Raw genomic sequence first — 18,807 nt, 5'->3', positions numbered from 1 at the left:
TGGCCCCAGCATGTCTGCCTATATTGTATGGCCTGTGAGTGATGTTATAAATACACAAATGTTTCTTGGCAGAGAAACTTCCCCAGCCATACTAACTCCATGGCAAGCTCAAAAAAGAATTAATTCAGCATCTTCCTTTCTTTCTGCTCAAACATGGGACTTTACTGACACTTTCCCATGCATTTCCTCCTTGAGGTCTCAATTGCTTTTATTGAGTTAAATGTCATAAGTCCCATAGTACAGAGAAAGAAATGGAGGCTTAGAAAGATCAAATCACTTCTCCAGGATCTCTTGGTAGAAAAGGAAGGATCTGAATCTCAATCTCATTTAAAAAGGGCTTTGTCTGGGGCCAGAGAGATAGCATGGAGGTAAGGCTTTTGTTTACCTTGCATGCAGAAGGTTGGTGGTTCGAATCCCAGCATCCCATATGGTCTCTTGAGCCTGCCAGGAGCGATTTCTGAGCATAGAGCAAGGAATAACCCCTGAGCGCTGCCGGGTATGACCCCAAAACAATAACAACAACAACAACAGGACTTTTTCCATAGCACTCTGCTTGCTGCCTTGTGCCTTAAGCCTGAAATAATTGTCCCTTACTCCTTGTTAGAGTATAATCATACTCTCAACCATGGTGAATCTTTCTAAACGAAGAGTCATTGCACTACAGAGGATCCAGGGAGCTGGAGTTGGGCATTACACTTACCTGGTTTTCCCTTTGCCAGTTTGCACCTAGTAACAATACATCCTTGGACAGGTCAGTGTAATCTGATTTCCTTGTGAACTAGACCTCTGATCCACTTTCTTACCACTCAGAGAGCCCTTGTATTATGCTTCTAGAGTTAGAAAAATCTCAGCCTCCCATGATTTCATTTAAGGGATTTGTTGTTGTTGTTGTTCTGTATTTTAAGTGTAGTTCCCATTTGCTTCCCTTCCAATAAAACAAGCCCCGACAGCCCTCTCATTGAGATTATTACAGACTTGTACCATCTCAGGCCAATGCATTTAGGAAATATGTTGCTGGCACTCACCAGAGAGTGAGATGCATAAAGAAAATATTCTAATGACAGTTGAGTTAAGAGAGCTTTGATCTCCCTCCAGAACTGTTCTCATGGCTTTGAAATGCAATTCTGGCAGTGGGGTAAAGTCTGGGTGCCTTGGCACTCAAGGGCTGGGCCCCCTGAAAAGATATTCTAGGGACTTGCCATTTATCTAGCAGAATCCAGGTGCACTGGCTTTGCAGAGGAGAAAAGAAGCGACAGATACTTCTTCTGAGAGTTAGTTTAAGAAGATCTAAGTTAGGAGTAGTTTTGCCATTTAAATGACCATTTTCCAAATTATGCTGTTATTTGGTGTTGGTGAAAAACAGAACTAGTGGGGTTATTTAACATGGTCAAGTATGTTTTGAAGAATTTTAGACGTCAACTGCTCTACTTCTGTTTCACATCTTAGAGACTTTGAAAATCTGGCAATTAAAAAATTATCTGCATTTAACCTTACCGAATAGATTACTTCTCAAACCCATTTGACTTGGAATCTCTTTACCTTTAAAAATCCATCTTCTTGCACAGTGATTTGAAAAACTTCATCTAGTTCTCAAACCCACTAAGTAGATGGGGATGCTGAGTTGCAGATTGATCTAGAGGATGGTGGCAAATGCTCCTCTGAGAGTGGGGAGGACTTGAGTCCATCCCATGCATGACGTACCAAGCCATGCCCCATGCAAGGAAGCCACCTGCACCTGAATGACAGTAAATCAATAATTTATGAAGTGCTGCAACATACATGCTTGTGAATAGTACACTGCCATGTCCTTCTGTACCCCTTAATTTTTGGAAAGGGATGCTCCAAGAAGTCTAGGATTTGTGTTTTTATCTACTTCCCTCAGCATTTTCCCTTTTTTTGGGGGGGGGGGACACAAAACGGTTCAGTGAATATATTATGATAAACTATATTAAATTGGATTTGAGGGACCAGAGCAATAGTAAAGTTATTAGGGCATTTTCCTTGCATGAGATAATTTGGGTTTGATCCCTGGTATCCCCTATGGTCCCCTGAACACCACCAGGAATAATTCCTAAGTTGACAGCCAGGAGTAAGCCCTGATCATCACAGAGCATGGCTCAAAAATCAAAACAAACAAAAACAACTAAAAAATAAATGGGATTTGAAACTCAAGTCAGCAATCTCTTAAATGACCTTGAGTAACACAATGCTTATCATTCAAGATTGATTCAGGGTTACAAAGCAGACCCATGGAGATGACTCAAAGATCTGGTGCATATGCTTTGCAAGGATATGAATGGTTGATATCCAGCACTACATGGTCCCTCAGTAACTCTACATGCTCTTCCCACCCCCAAAATAGACCAAGTTCCTTAGAAAATATAGGGAAGGGGTAAAGGAAGAAACCCAAATTAGAATACATACAATTTTTCTCATGGTATGCTTTCTTAATTTATACCCACCCTATTTTATATGTGTGGTCCTGTCATCAGTCAAGATAGCAAAATCCTGAAGGAAACAGATTTCTAAGGAGCCACAACTGGTGGTGATCAGACATGGATTTATAGGGGAGCCATATTTGGTGGTGCTTAGTGTTCAACTCCTGGCTTTATGCTCCAAGTAACTCTTGATGGTGAATAGGGAACCTCTAAAAATTGACTCTGGTCAGTTGTGTGCAAGAAAATGCCCTATGTGCTATACTATCTCTCTGGCCCAGGTACACAGATTTGGGGTTTCGACACGTTTAGATTTTTTAAAGATTTTTATTGAGGCTAATATTAATTACAAATCTTTCACGGTTTTATTTCAGGCATATAGTAAGAGTGAGTTAGGGCCATTCCCACCACCAGTATTGACCTCCTCAACTATAGTTCCCAGCATGCCTCCTACACCTCCACTCTTAGTTCCCTGGACTGCCAGTGTAACAGGTTCCTTTAGTTTACAGCTTGTTGTACTTTGTGTCTCTAGTTTCTATCGTCGTTGACTTTGATTTGGGTTTTTTTTACATCTGACCATTTTTTATTTCCACTCAATGCTCCTGAGACCACTTGGCCCCATCAGCCTTTTTTATTTTATTTTCTCAATTTGTAGGAAAACATAGAAATATGAAACATTACAAGATAATTCATGTCCTTTGATTCTGTAAAAATTGTGGGAGTCCCTATATAAAAACTATAAATATAAATTAAATTAAAAAATAAAAAAGAAAGAAAAATAAATTTTAAAAATAAATAATTAAAATTAAATAACTTAAAAGGTGGGGCAGATGTGCAGTATCCATTGGAGAAATTGGAAAGGAACTTTCCTTGGCCTAAGAGATACAAGGAAGACATGTAGAGAATCTTATTCAAACTATTTGTAGACTGGGAAAATTTGGAAATTCTCTACATTCACAAGGATTTAGTTACCTTATCTATAAAATAGGATCTTTTCCCAACTGAGTTTTATTAGGTATGTGAAAAAGGTGATATTTCTAAACTGCTGAGCAATTTGAATGACACACAGTGACTCTTAATTATTTAAGGAGGTCTATTATTTTAATGATATCTGTTTTGGAGTATGATGACCCCACTGTGGTTTTTTATTATTGTTACAGGGCATACTTGGATATTAATGAGCTAAAAAACATTCTTAGACTGGATGGGTCCACACACCTCAACATCTTCTTTGCAAACTCATCTGAAGAGGAATTGGCAGGAGTTGCAACTTGGCCTTGGGACAAAGAGGTTCTAATGCACTTGGGTAAGGACTAGGACCTTCTGCAAGAAGAAACACCATGTACACAGAAACGGATTTATTAGTGATGGTGGTGATGATAATGGTTATTATTATGATCCTGGTGATGGTAGTGGCTAGAAAATTTATTTATCACTTAATACTTTGTAAAATACTTTCTGATTCCTTATATCATTTCACATTCATGTTTGAATATAAAGGTTCAACTCATAGTCAACATTTATGTTTTCTTCTACGTCCCATGCATCTTCAAATATTCAAATATTTTTTAACCTGGTAAACACATTGTGCTGACATAGTCAATCTTTAGTTGGCTCGAAAGAGACCGAAGAATCAAGAACAAACCAGTTTATAAGAACTCTGTGTTCTTTCATGTTCCACCAACCAACAATACTAAGAACTCTTTTTACATTCAAATTGTGCATATCCATAAACAAGATACATGTTTATACAAGCCAATATCCAAAAGTCAGAAATGACAATGGTTTTTCAACCAAGTCCTGTAAGCAAACAATGCAGTTCTTTATTTTGGGTTTTTCCATGCTCTCTTCCAGTATGTGTGTGTGTGTGTGTACCTATATATATAGGTATATATATATATACCTATATATACAGGTATATATATACAACCTATATATATACTTGATATATTGAGAGTATATATATTACAGAAATTCATTTTAAGATCAAGCATATTTGAAATTATAGCATAGATGCAGTTTTATGTTCTTTTTGTTTACTTAATATTGTGCTGTCTACATTTTTTTCTGTGTTGCCATGGACTTTACCAGTTTTTATTTTCCAACCAACACTTTTCACGTAATGTCACAATAAGAGATCATCCCTTTGGGTGTCTCTCAAAAGATGAGAATTTTAATAACTACATAATATTGCATGAGAGCATGTACTATAGTTTATTAAAAACATTCTCCCTTTGGTAGATTTAATATTCCCATTACTTAAAAAGAATGGAGCCTGATGAGCATCTTTTGAGATTGGTAAGACTCTACAGCGACTGTGCTGGATGTTTTAGGATACACCAAAAATCCATGAACTGCTCTAAGCCTACAATGTCTAAAATAAGAAAGACTCAGCAACTTCAACTTAATGAAGCTGTGCTGAATCACATTTTCCACTAAATTCCCTCTAGATTGCTCTAGTTTCTCAATTGTTGTAAAAAAAATAAAATGAATTTGTGTGTGTGTGTGTGTGTGTGTGTGTGTGTGTGTGTGAGTGTGTGTGGAGGTGGACAGAAGGTAGAGGTAGTTCTTAACTAGGCACATTTTATCCCCTGGGAGACAATTGGTAATGTTTAGACATTTTTTTTTTGTTATTTTAAATGGGAAAATGTTACTGACATCAAATGAGCAGAAGTTAGTGGTCTGGTCAAATCTTTTTATAATATTCATAATAAAGAGTTATCCAGTAGAAAATCTCAATAATTGTGAAGTTGTGAAACTGTTAGATAGCTGATAGATGAGTAGATAGACATACAGGGGTCCTCAAACTTTTTAAACAGGGGCCAGTTCACTGTCCCTCAGACCATTGGAGAGTCTGACTATAGTAAAAACAAAACTTATGAACGAATTCTTATGCACACTGCATATATCTTATTTTGCAATGAAGAAACAAAACAGATATAAATACAATATGTGGCCCGTGGGCCATAGTTTGAGGACCACTGTTAGACTGACAAATAGACAGGGGTTGGGAAAAAGATAATATACAACTTAGGTCTACTTGAAGAGGATCAACTTATCACATGCCTTATATGTGATATCATATGCTATGGATGATGTATGGGAACCATTAGAGCCCAGAGCCAAGATACATAATTGATCTTATTTGTAACTTTATTTAACAGTATGGCCTTCGGCAAGTACATTACCCTCCACGCCCTACCCAGTTACAATTGCCAGAGGTTTAAAATTAGTAGTTTAGACTGAAGATTCTTCATAACACAAAAATACTGTCTGTTGGAAAAGTATCTAAAAGGCTACAATCAGAATCCTCATGGGGTTGAATAGCAGACTTCTGAAGTTGGAGCAAATTCCACTGATAATTCCATGAATCTCATAGACTGGCTCAGGATCAGGAATATAGAGGCTATAAATTCATCACATATTATAGCATTTCAGGATGATGTCAGGCTCAAACTATTTCACCTTTTAAGAGAAGCAATAAAATGAAACTCAGGCTCTCTATCGTTGCTCTGTGGAAAGAGGCACATTTACAAAGAGGGATGTAAGATATAGAAGGACGACCTGGACATTAATTCTATGATCCTGTCATTATTGCTAGACATTTCCAGGGGTTTCTGTTCCCTGTTACACAGGATGCTGAAGTTTCTTAGAGAGTCAGAGGATCAATATTGTTAGTGTCGCTATTTATTTTAGAACTAAGCAGAAATGCAAAATTATTTTCCCAATATCACACTGTATGAGGTAGGATAGATGGTAATCACATGTCAGCCTTCTTCTAGCTGGCTCTCTACCTGCTGCCTTCCTACTCCTCTGCAACTGTCTCAATTAAGTCTAATTTACTTGAAGCATATATATATATATATATATATATATATATATATATATATATATATACACACACATGTATGTATTTATGTATGTACAAATGGACCATACTATGTACTTTAAAAAACAAACACTTTTCCTGCTGTTATTATGAGATCCCTAGATAAAAAGTCTTGAGTTAGAAGGGGATTATGTTTCCTACCATGATTGACAGAAAATAATTGAGAAATTTTCTGTCTTGATTTCACTTTCTCTTTGCCTCTGCCTGTACCTACTCACATACCCTCTCTTACATCTTTATTTTGGTGCTCGAAGGCTCTGAGAAGTTCAGAATTACTAGGCTCGTGAGCCTCCTGACTGAGCCAGCTAAACCTCCTGGAGATTCAGTGGGAAATAAAAATAACCCCCCACCCCAAACCCACCACTGCTCCAGGCTCGCCATTACAAATTGACTTTCCTCCCCATTCCTCTTGCATAAAACCTTGATATGCACTAAAAATCACTGTTTGCAAGGTGCTCAGACCTATCCTTTAACTTTCTTTAGACATGTTTGGTTGTGGAGTATCTCCCAAGCTAATTTTTATGTACTTTCCAACTCTGGCTTGGAACATAAGGGATGCTGGGGTCTTTTGGGTGTAATAAATTCTTTACCTGCTGTTCTAACTCCAACACCTCATACTTGTTCTTCTCTTTGTTTTGGTTTGGGGTCACATCTAGTAATGCTCAGGGGTTGCTCCTGGTCCTAAAATCAGGAATCAAACCTGGTTGTTCTCAGAGAAACACATGGGATGCTAGAAGGGGACTTATTGGTACAGACAAGTCAGCCACATGCAAGGCAGGCTCCCTACACGCTATTCTATTACTCTGCTCCGATTCTTTTAAGTGTAATGAATTACCTTTTGTTAGCAGCTTTTTTAGGCCTTGGTGTTTTCATGTTCTAAGTATTAGGATTACATAAAGTGGCTTCAGTAATTCCTTTCTACTCAATGATTCATACCACAAGTTGTAACAGCTTTCAGGACAGTGGAGTCATAGGGTGGAGAAGCTTGTAGTTATTCTGGATAGTACCCCATTGATTAGTTTGGGAATTCTAGTATAGGAAATGCACTGTCCTACTTGCTTAATACCTTGATTTTCCCTCTTACAGGTGGCATTGTCTTGAACCCATCTTTCTATGGAACTCCTGGGCACACTCACACCATGATTCATGAGATTGGACACAGCTTGGGACTTTATCACATCTTTCGTGGCATCTCTGAAATCCAGTCTTGCAGTGATCCCTGCATGGAGACAGAGCCCTCCTTTGAGACGGGAGACCTCTGCAGTGACACCAACCCTGCCCCCAAACACAAGTTCTGCGGTGACCCAGGGCCAGGAAATGACACCTGTGGCTTTCAGAGCTTCTTCGACACCCCTTACAACAACTTCATGAGCTACGCAGGTAGGGCCTTATGTTCTGCAGTGTTATGGGTTGGATGTCTGTCATGTGGGGCTCCAAACTAGTTTCAGAGCAGCCTTGAGCTAGTTTTTCACCTTTTTTAAGATACCATTATGGAGGTGGCGCTGTGGTAGACCGTTTGCCTTGCAAGCAGCTAACCTAGAATGGACCAGGGTTCGATATCCCGGCACCCCATATGGTCCCCCAAGTCAGGGGCGATTTCTGAGTGCATAGCCAGGAATAACCCCTGAGCGTCACCCATTGCGACCCAAAGAAAGAAAAAAATGATATCTTCATCCCAACAGTTCCTCAACCCAAACAGTAGGAATCTGACTTTAGAAAGCTATACAAGACCAGAAATTCAGACAAATGGATAGAAAACTGAATTAGGTAATTTAATACCTTTGGTATATTTCTATTCCTCTTGGGTATCACTTTCCTCAGGACAATGGAATCTTTAAACTTACCTATATATAGTCTTTCAGCTTAGGTTTTTTGTGGGGGATTGAAAGGGTACACCTGGTAGTATTCAGGGATTGGTCTTTACTCTGAACTCAGAAATTATTTCTGGTAGTGCTCAATGGAATAGCTCAAGGGGATAGAGGATGCTGGGGATTAAACCCTAGTTGAACCTGTAGAAAACAAGCACCCTACCTTATCACTTCAGTCCCAACAGCTTAATTTTCCAAATTAAGTAGAAACTGAAGTCTTTTTAAAACATGAAATTCTCATACTGTCTTCTACTATTATCCTTCACCTTCTGAAGATAAAACATGCACACATATGCACAGAACGCTTAGACTTTACAAATACAAAACTATTATGTAAGATCAGGTATCAGGTTGCATAGATTCTATCAAGTTAATTTTTATGTAATCAGTTACAGTGATAAGGACTCATTCTTGGAATTCTAGGATACCTTGAAATTCCTTTTAGCATTAACAAGGTCACTTTGGCTCTTATAGTGTTGGTAATTTGGAACAAGATTCTCTGTCTAGAGCAGTGTCACCTTGCAATTGTTATTCCTTTAAGCCAGGAGCCCATGGCATGTAAAATATGTATGTAACATAAAATATATGCATGTAAAATAATATATGTAAACTACTGGGAAATTACACATGGTAGCCCAGCATCAAAATCTATGGCTCTAAAGAACTATCTCAGTGGGCTGAGTGTTTGTCTTGCAATTTGAAAGGCTTTGCTGGATCACTATTTACCCTAAAAACCATAGGAGCAATCCCTAAATACAAACTGGGAGTAACAATTGAGCATTGCCAAGGATCTACCCCCCAAAAAAGCAAAATAATAATTTTTTAAAAAATTTATTCCATATCTTATTTAAAATTCTTCCAGAATGAAACCAGAAAATTCTGTAAACACAGAGATTTTCTCCTATTATAACTTGAGAATAACACAACTTCAGAATAGCCTTCAGCTACTTAGCTGTTCACCTTTTGTAAAATATCTTCATCCCAACAGCTCTTCATCCTGAAATACATAATCTGACTTTAGAAAACTGTCAAAAACCAAAAACTTCAGACATCTGGATAGAACACTTTACTAGGTAATGTAATCCCTTTTAGTCTATCAGAGTTCAGAGCTAGACCCCAGCCTGATAGTAAATAAATAATTGTTTAGAAGAGAGGGAAGCAGAAGGAGAGATAACAGTATTTGTATAAATTTTCATTGATTTAAAAAGACTTGACTACCCCCATCTCATTTTTTAATTCTCATAACCAATCTAGAGCGTTCAATATATCCCTATATTACAATGATAGAACTAATACTGAAGTAATTCTCTCCAGGGCACACAGCTGGCCTCAACTTTTCTTGTCTTATTCTTTTGTACCACTCTTGAAAGAGTCAGTACTGAGCCATTGGTACTGGAATAACCTGGTAGGTTTTGCCCTCCTGCAGAGATGCCTCAGAGGGTTACCCTGAACAGATGTGTAAGGGCAACTCTGAGCTTTTATCTCCCCTTGCACCTATGGTGCTTTTTCTCTATACTTTCTCATTTAATTTTTGTTATTATTTGTCTTATGCTGCATTATAAGAGAAGACTTTATCCCAAACTCTCAGAATTTAGATGATTCCTAGTGGACCTATTTTTCTTCCCATTAGGATCATAGTCTCTGGTGGTATTTCTAGTTGAAGGCTCGTGCAAGGCCAAATTTGATGCATCATGAAGAGTCAATGTGATATTTTGAGCATTATAGAGTGTCTCTGGGCTTGAGATCTATGAAAATGACCAAAGGGCTGCATTGGTTTTCTCAAAAGCAGATTCCCACTATTGCCCCATTCTGAGCAAAGTCAACATCTTACACCAGTGCCCTTTTGCCTCACCTGGCTCTGCTGACATTCCATTTCTATGGCACATTTTCTTTCTTTATATATATATTTATTTAAACACCTTGATTACATACATGATTTTGTTTGGGTTTCAGTCATGTAAAGAACACCACCATCACCAGTGCAACATTCCCATCACCAATGTCCCAAATCTCCTTCCTCCCCACCAAACCCCCACCTGTACTCCAGACAGGCTTTCTATTTCCCTCATACATTCTCATTATTAGGATAGTTCAAAATGTAGTTATTTCTATAACTAAACTCATCAGTTTCCTCTTTGAAGATGCCTTTAGTCTCAATGTCCTGGAGTGTTTTTACCTACGTGTTGTTCTATATATCTTATGGTTTCTGGTCTGATATCGAGGTCTTTCATCCATTTGGATTTTACCTTTGTACATGATGTTAATTGGGGGTCTAAGTTCAATTTTTTGCAAGTGGCTAGCCAGTTGTGCCAACACCACTTGTTGAAGAGCCTTTCTTTGCTCCATTTAGGATTTCTTGCTTCTTTATCAAAAATTAGGTGATTGTATGTGTTGGAAACATTCTCTGTGTATTCAAGCCTATTCCACTGATCTGAGGGCCTGTCTTTATTCCAATACCATGCTGTTTTGTTAACTATTATGGCACCTTTTCTTGTCCAGCTCAGCACACATGGAAAATAAACAAAAACATGATTTTGGAGGTTCATAGGCCTCTTAGGGGTCTAGGAACTGCTACTACATACTGAATCCCATAAACCAAAAGTTTATGTGTGTGTTCCCCTTTGTAACAGATCAAATGGGTGATTGATTTACTGACTTTTTTAAAGAAACCCCTCAGCTCAATGACCCATTAAAAGCAGAACTAATTCACTAAGCTACCATAACAAACTTACACCCTCAAAAGCATATTCGAGGTGACCACGAGCTTTGAAATGTTTGTTTTCCTTAGGATCTCTGATAGATGAGGTTACAAAGCAGCTGGATGAAATTCAAAATGCATAACTGGAGCTGGGTTTTCAGGACTGGGGAGGGAGAGCCATGCAGTGGGTTGGAACAACCAAGGCAAGAACTCAGAGACATCCCCCAGTTGACTGCTTTCTTCCTGATTACAACTTGCTTAGGTCTATTCCTCAGATGGAGTCCAGTGTAGTGCTGTCCACGAGAGTTTTCTGAAAAGATAGGCATCTTCTTCTCTGGTGTGGACTGTCCGATATAGTAGCCATTAGTCATATGTGTCAATCTTACAAAATGCAATGGTGAGACGGAGGGACTGAAGTATTCTAAGCATGACTTAGGATAACATGACTTCCACTAAGTCATGTTAAGTTATTTAAATCAAAGTTGCTACACATAACTAGTAGCTACCATATCGTTCAGTAGCAACTTAAAAGCATTGTTGAGGGTCCATGATAAGCTAGACTATATGTGAAACACTGAGTTTCTCTCATAGAAGATCCTCAGGTAGCCTCCAATTCTTAAAACAATTGAATTTGGCAGAGTATTATTATTACCTATTTTGGAGATGCAGACAGAACTGTGTAGGAAGCTGAAGTAACTTGACCAGACTCACATAACCAAACCAAGTCATCCACTACCTTTAACTCTGGGGGCATATTAATTTTCTCTGAGCTACTGTTATGTCTTCAGTATCTAAGAATAATCGCATTATCTCCAAGATAGTGGGTAGGTACAAGGTACGGATTTGGAACTGTCCTTGGTACCATAATTTATCTCATTACATGATGATTAGTAGGATTGTTAATTATTTGATATGAACATAGTCACAAAACCTTATGAATATTGTTAGACCTGATGTATTTTATACATTTATGTCCTCATATGGTGCATTCTTGGTGGTAATAAAGATTACAAAGAATCATTGCATATATTCACACCCCAAAGCGTATGCAAACTTATACTAAGTAATTTACTGTATCTAAGTCCTTTAATTTGTTGTCATATGCTGGGTGCATACTGTAAACATCCTATAGTGAATATTATTTTTGAACAATGCTAAAGCAGTGACTTTTATAGAAGACAATTCTGTTATCCATGTTTTAGACATAAGTTAGCTTGCTAAATGATTTCAGTGTTTAGGAAATAAGTGGCATCATTGTAACATTACTTACTATTTTATAATAGATTAAACTGACAGCAGTTTCTGTTTTACCTCCAAATCTATGAAAAATGAGAGCACTGAGTCTCTGGCCTCCTACTGAAAGGCAGAAATGAATTCAATATGAAAATTGAGTGTACGAAATTTGAGATTGATAATATGAATAAAAAACAGAGCACCAGTCAATAACATGGAGAGTGATGCAGCCTCCCACAGTGTGCAAAGCCCAAAATTCCTTTCTGATTTATGTATAAAATTGTGGACAGAAGAACAAAATGGCTAAGTCTTGGGGCCCAGGATCAATTGACCACACATGCCTGTATGGTAGAAGTCAAGAATAGATGACTCTAAACATTGGTTGAGACAGAGAATTTGTGATCAGGAGAAATCTTTTGGTACCTCGTCCAAGATTTGATCATAGCAAAGTCTTTGAGTGAAGCTCCTTGGGACACTAATTTTTTGACTTGAGTTTTTCCTCTATATGTCTGCTCCTCTACCAGATTCTGTCACCTATTATATTTCAAAGCTCTTTTCAGTCAGCAAACATGGCATATGTTAGATACATTTTTTAAGTCATCAAATTAAAATTCACTTATTTTGCAAGTGAAAATTCAAGTGGATAAGAAAGTATAGAAAACAAAGGCTTGGTTTTGTCCTCAACCATCATGATAAATAGTTAGGTGCTCCAGTTCCTTGAATCCTCATGGTATTTATATGCAGTGAAGTTGTTTGAAATATTTCCAATTTAAATGTGAGGGAATGGGACTGTAAAGTTACTTCTTTCTTTGTGAAGTGACTGACAGGTATTTTGTTCTATATCTGTGTCTTGAGATACACAGCCATTTTCTTATCGTTAGACAGTGTGTTATTTTCTAATACTTTCCATTATGAATGATATGTAAAAGCATTGAGCTAGGCAGGAAAGAAAGTTCAAGGGCCAAAACTGATGCCTTGCATCCATTTGACCCTAGTTTGATCCCCAGAACTAAGTGGTCTTTTAAGTCTCTGAATGTAAACCTGAGCACTTCTGCTGGGTAGTCCCCTAGACCACAATACTTGAGCACTGCCAACCCTAAGGCCTTCATATTAAACTCCTCATCCAATTGACAGAAAATCTTATTTTTCTTTCTTTTTTATATAAAATCTTTATACAAACACCATGATTACAAACATGATTTTAGTTTGGTTTCAGTCATAAACAGAATACCCCCTTCACCAGTGCAACATTCCTGAATGTTTTTTCATCAGCCTCTATGTATTGAATTTCTAAATATGATATTATTAGATCAAAGAGAACAAATATCACATGTTCTGTCTTTGTTAGCTACCAACATGTCTAAAACCCCATAATACAAACAGACATAGACACACACGCATGCGCACGCGTGCGCGCGCGCACACACACACACACACACACATACACACACACACACACACACACGGATTCTAGTCCCAATGTTGAGGCAGTGAGCATTTATCAAGGGGCTTGTTAGCCAACTTCCTATAACTGTCAATAGTGTTCTGAGTGAGCACCCATATTCCCATCATAATGGCCATTTTAAAGCTGAGAAACTGAGGCACTGAAAGTATGAAATAATTTCCTTGTTGGGAGCCAGTTTTTTTCCTGTTCCCTCCTGACTCTATAAAAATGAATCTTTGGTCATTATTTTTTCTTTTTTTTTTTTTGGTTTTTGGGCCACACCCTGTGACGCTCAGGGGTTACTCCTGGCTATGCGCTCAGAAGTTGCTCCTGGCTTCTTAGGGGACCATATGGGACGCCGGGGGATCGAACCGCGGTCCGTCCTAGGCTAGCGCAGGCAAGGCAGGCACCTTACCTCCAGCGCCACCGCCCGGCCCCTCATTATTTTTTCTTTATCTACCTCCTAAGTGACTTTTCTAAGACTTTAAAGATGAATAGTAAAGTTCATAGAAATAAAGATAAACCATGTCCAATGACATGCCCTTTCTGAGACTAAAAAGTTTGGATTCTATGGTTCTACCAATAAGGAGTCATATGATGTTGGGTATCTCAAGAATCACCTGGAAATGAAACCACTGACATGACTCTTGACTTTTTTTTTAACTGAATTTGCTGAAGGACATGAAGCTCTTCTGTTTCTTCAGAATGCATGACCGTTCCCTGAGTGTATTAGAATGTAAACTGGAAAATTACTAATGGGATAAGACGCAACTTCTGCATATAACCTCCTTGATCCCTTGTGTCTTCACCCGCAAGCTATATCCTCAAGGTCATGCCCAACTACCTGACACCTGCTCAAACTTTTATTCTATTTATTTGATAAGAGAAACTGAGTTTGTACGTCAGGATACCCAAGGGTGGGTTTATTTTAAGATCAGATCTGAGAACCTCGTGTTCATTGTTGTGGAGCACAGCTGCAGAAACCCTGACCTGGCAGACACCTTTGGGAAGTGATGTTTCTGGAAAACAAGTCAAAACATTGCTCTGGAGACAGTTGAATAAAATTGTTGCAGGTTGGGGCCAGAGTGATAGCACAGCAGTAGGACATTTGCCTTGCATGCAAGGACAGACTTGGGTTCGATTCCTGGCATTCCATATGGTCCTCCGAGCCTGACCAGGGTGATATCTGAGTGAAGAACCAGGAGTAACCTCAGAGCATTACCAGATGTGACCCCCTAAACAAACAAACAAAATTTTGGAGGCAGAGATACCATAGCAAGTCTTGAGCTGTGTGCAGACTTTGCTCCTATTAAAACTCTATTGCAGCCACCATAGTCTCAGGCTTCATTTTTTTCTATCAAGCATGTGAAAGATACTTTATCCATCTGAGTCCTTATTCATTTATGCTCATGTCCTTCGTATTAGTGAGAGGCATGACCTTTGAATCAGGATTGCTGGGTTTGAATCTCAGCTCTTGCCCTAACCCTTTAATTTTAAAACTCTTGCCTTTCCTATCTCAGCTTCTAGTTCTCCTCTGTGAAGTGGTGAAAACATAAATATTGACTCTTAAAAAAAGGGAGACAATTAAATGTTTCTCAAGACCAGTGTCCCATGACTGGCTCATACCAAATATGCCATAAGTGGCCTACTCTCAGTACTGGAAGGAAGGATTACTGTCCAGAAAGGACTCTGAACTTGCTTCCTCAGTCTGCCTCTGCTCATCTCCTAGACGAGAGCAACATGCTCCGGGGACCAGAGGCTCCCACTTCTGCAATCCCTCAATATTTAGCACATCATTCTTATCCATGCCATCTAGTTAACTGTAATTACCTCCTTCATCATAAGGCAGGCCTATTTTCTCCCCAAATGCTATGTCTTCTGTTCATCTGTGTTCAGCATCACAGAAATAACTGATCTGATATCTATGACACTTTCTGTGCAAGCTGACTTTACTTTGCAACTAGACTAGTATCTTCTCAGGAGCAGGGCTCTTTAAGTTCTCTCTTTCTGTGACTCTTGGCAAGGAGCAGAATATTATATAATATACGCTCTGAAGGTTTGCGTGATGGAAAAGATCCAATGCTAACTGAATGAATAAAAGTAAAGAAATGAGTGAAAAAACAAGGGAGCTATTGAAAGAATGAGTGAAAAATCAATTAACAAATGAAAGAGTGAATGAAAGAATCTGAATATTGGTGAGGGAGGAGAAGTCCAAGGGAAAATGAATGTGACTTGCTGACTGATGAATGTTGAATACATGAAAAGCAGCTCAGCTTGCCCTTGTCCTTGGCCTGACCTCTGGGCTGCTCCTTCTTCAGTCTCCAAGTACTTTTTTAATTCCATCTACTCTCCACTTCCTCCTTCCTTCTCACCTGTCCCCAGAAGTGATGACTGCACTAATTTCTTCACAGGCCATTAACTCTGGGCACTGAAAGAGGCCAGCTCCAAGTTGGCAAGGGCTGGCATGCTGGCTTTTTGGCTGCCAGAACACGTCATCATTCTCCCAAATACACACTATACAGCTCGGTTCTTATCTCTCCCTGGTCCGCTTGCAGATGACGACTGTACTGACTCCTTCACGCCCAATCAAGTTGCCAGAATGCACTGTTACCTGGACCTGGTGTACCAGAACTGGCAGCCCTCCAGGAAACCAGCGCCTGTAGCTCTGGCTCCACAGATTGTGGGCCATACTACCGATTCTGTGATGCTGGAGTGGTTCCCGCCCATCGACGGCCACTTCTTTGAAAGGTGAGTGTGACCTGTGAAGTGAGACTCCCTTTCTCTTGTCCAGAAGTGGGAAAGTTGGAAAGGAAGCAGCCTTGATGAGAAAGTGGTCCTGAATTCTTTGTACATCTGCAGCCCCTATCACCTGGGCATCATGAGTGGTTAATAAAGACGAGTAGGGACATAAAAGGGTTAGTGAATAGAAGAGGTGATTGTTCTCATAATTTACATTGGCCTCAATAAAAATTATAAAAAAGAAGAGGTGACTGTTAATAGATATAAATAATTGGCAATGGATATTTAAAATACATAAGCGATTTCCTCATTTTTTGTATTAAATACTTGGAACCTTTACTGCCAGAATACTTTCTTTTAGATGGTACAAAAGGTATATGTTGAAGTATATATATATATATATTAATATGCATTTATATACTTAATATATTAGTATCTTTGATTGTGCCCCATGTTTCTTTACTAAGTGGATAATAGAACTTCTATAAGATAAAGGAATGGTAAATGGAATTATCTGGAATGCTTAAGGGACCATATGTGGTAGTAGGGATCAACTCCGGGTTACAACATGCAAGGCAGGCACCTTACCCACTCTTTGGCCCAAGATGTTGGCAGTTACTTTGAAACTGCAACCTAGAGCTGACTAGTATAGAACTTCCACCTAAGCACTTCTTGTTGATATTTTATTACAGTGAAAATAATAACTAGATAATGATTCATTGTGATCACTTTATGGTTGTAGTTGCTACCTTTAATCGAGTATTTGAGCTGTATCAGACTCTTTAAAAGAATGTGTTATATAGAGATTCTCACTTAATCTTTCTAGTGACTCACTAAACAGGAGGTCATTTCCCTTGTTTTCCAGCTAGTGAGAAAATTTAAGTCGAAAGACTGAGATCTGATCAAGAATGCATAGAAGGAGATATGGCTGGATTTGTGTTCTCATTTTTTGCAATATTTCATCTCAGTCTTCTATGTGCTATTGTTTAGTTTCTCTAAATTCAATTTATGAAGCAGGTGTTACCCTTTTTACCTCCAAGAAGTTGGCAAGGAATTTATGTATATATTAATGTACATAGAAAAAGTAGTTTATATCAGAGCACTGCATTAAATTTGAGGCCAACTTTTCCATATTGAGGTCAGTTCTTGAATAGAGAACCTTTTTTGGCTTCTTGTGATCATTGTGGGGGGTTGAAACCCACAAGTACTTGGAGAAGACCCCCTTTTCCCTGCCCCAGCCACACTCACTGGAAGCTCAGAGCTAGTTTTGGGAAACCTCACGTGACTCTTCAGAACAGACTTTCCAGCAACCCGTAGATTTATTTATTTTTTCTGTGGTGATGAGAAGGATCAGGCTTTTGGACCGGTCTTGGCCTCCATTCTACTTAAAAAATGGAAGTTTTGTAAACGAAGCTTCCTGTGTATGTATTTAATTTGTATTTCATAAAGCAGTTATTGTCCATTAAATAAATACCATCTGATTGTTGGAAACCTATTGGAGGGTTAATTGTTGTGTAATGAGATATGTCTCTATTACATAGTGCCCTAAAGTTTAATCAATATGTTTTTAATAACCTATACTCAGTGGGTACTTAAGACTCATACAATAGCTATTCTGTTCAATCTAAGATTTCATAATGGGAGTTATCATATCTTAAATTAAAGCTGACATGTTAGAAACTACTCTAATTAGAGTTAACAACTACATAGACCATAGGCTACATTTAAAGGAAGAAGGTCTACAGGTTCCATAAATTGCTGTACAAAGAGTGAGACTATATATATATCCTTCTCCATACAAACAGAGTTTATACTCATGCAAATTGACTTGGTCTAAGCACACAAGTTTGGAGGTCAGATTGTTTGTGTTTTCTACTAACCTTCAGCACTTCTAGTCTATAGGACATTGAACAATCCAGTTATTTCACTTCTCTCTCTGCTCCTCTCTGAGTCTCTGCGTCCTCTTTCATAAAACATGTTTCAATTATGCTCATCAACAAAAATATATGTGCTATTCCTACTACACACACTCTACATTAAAAAATATGAGCTCCTATTTTGGACAACTTTTCCAGACCTGTTTAGCTACTTCAATATTCTTTCCTTGAAAAATCTCTTGTGTTTTCCACTCCATCCATCAATGCCAACCTCTTGCCCCTGGCCATCAACATGTCCTCCTGCTGTTCTTCACATCTGTGGACTCAGAGAATACAAGGATTTACCTTAAAAAAACATTCTGATCCTCCTACAGTGTATCCTCAAAAATGGGCAACTGGATAAATAATTCAAGGCCACCCTGGGATTTGTTTTAACTCCTTATTTATATCTGTCTTGCAAACGTATCTTGACTAAATGGTTTTATTTATATGACCAATCCGTGGTCATATATTAGAAACTGTTGGACTGAACACCCACATATTTGGGTCTGGAATCCATTGATCTCATTCATTCCCCTTTTATCTTTATCCTTAGCCTTCTGACTTGGAAACTAAGGGAAGACT

General features: G+C 38.5%; 1 protein-coding gene across 1 annotated transcript in view; it reads left to right on the top strand.

The window, feature by feature from the left end:
• The window catches only part of PAPPA (pappalysin 1), a 259,858-nt gene that overhangs the window by 53,547 nt on the left and 187,504 nt on the right, over positions 1–18,807 (top strand). Inside the window, exons 3-5 of the mRNA XM_049774233.1 lie at positions 3,596–3,741; positions 7,411–7,704; positions 16,123–16,315. Of these exons, the coding sequence (XP_049630190.1) occupies positions 3,596–3,741; positions 7,411–7,704; positions 16,123–16,315 (633 nt within the window). The remainder of the gene's footprint in view (positions 1–3,595; positions 3,742–7,410; positions 7,705–16,122; positions 16,316–18,807) is intronic.

The sequence above is a fragment of the Suncus etruscus genome, chromosome 5 (assembly GCF_024139225.1).
Source record: "Suncus etruscus isolate mSunEtr1 chromosome 5, mSunEtr1.pri.cur, whole genome shotgun sequence".
Taxonomy (NCBI): Eukaryota; Metazoa; Chordata; class Mammalia; order Eulipotyphla; family Soricidae; genus Suncus; species Suncus etruscus.
Note: the sequence above shows the minus strand (reverse complement) of the source record. Positions and strands in the feature narration are given on the sequence as shown.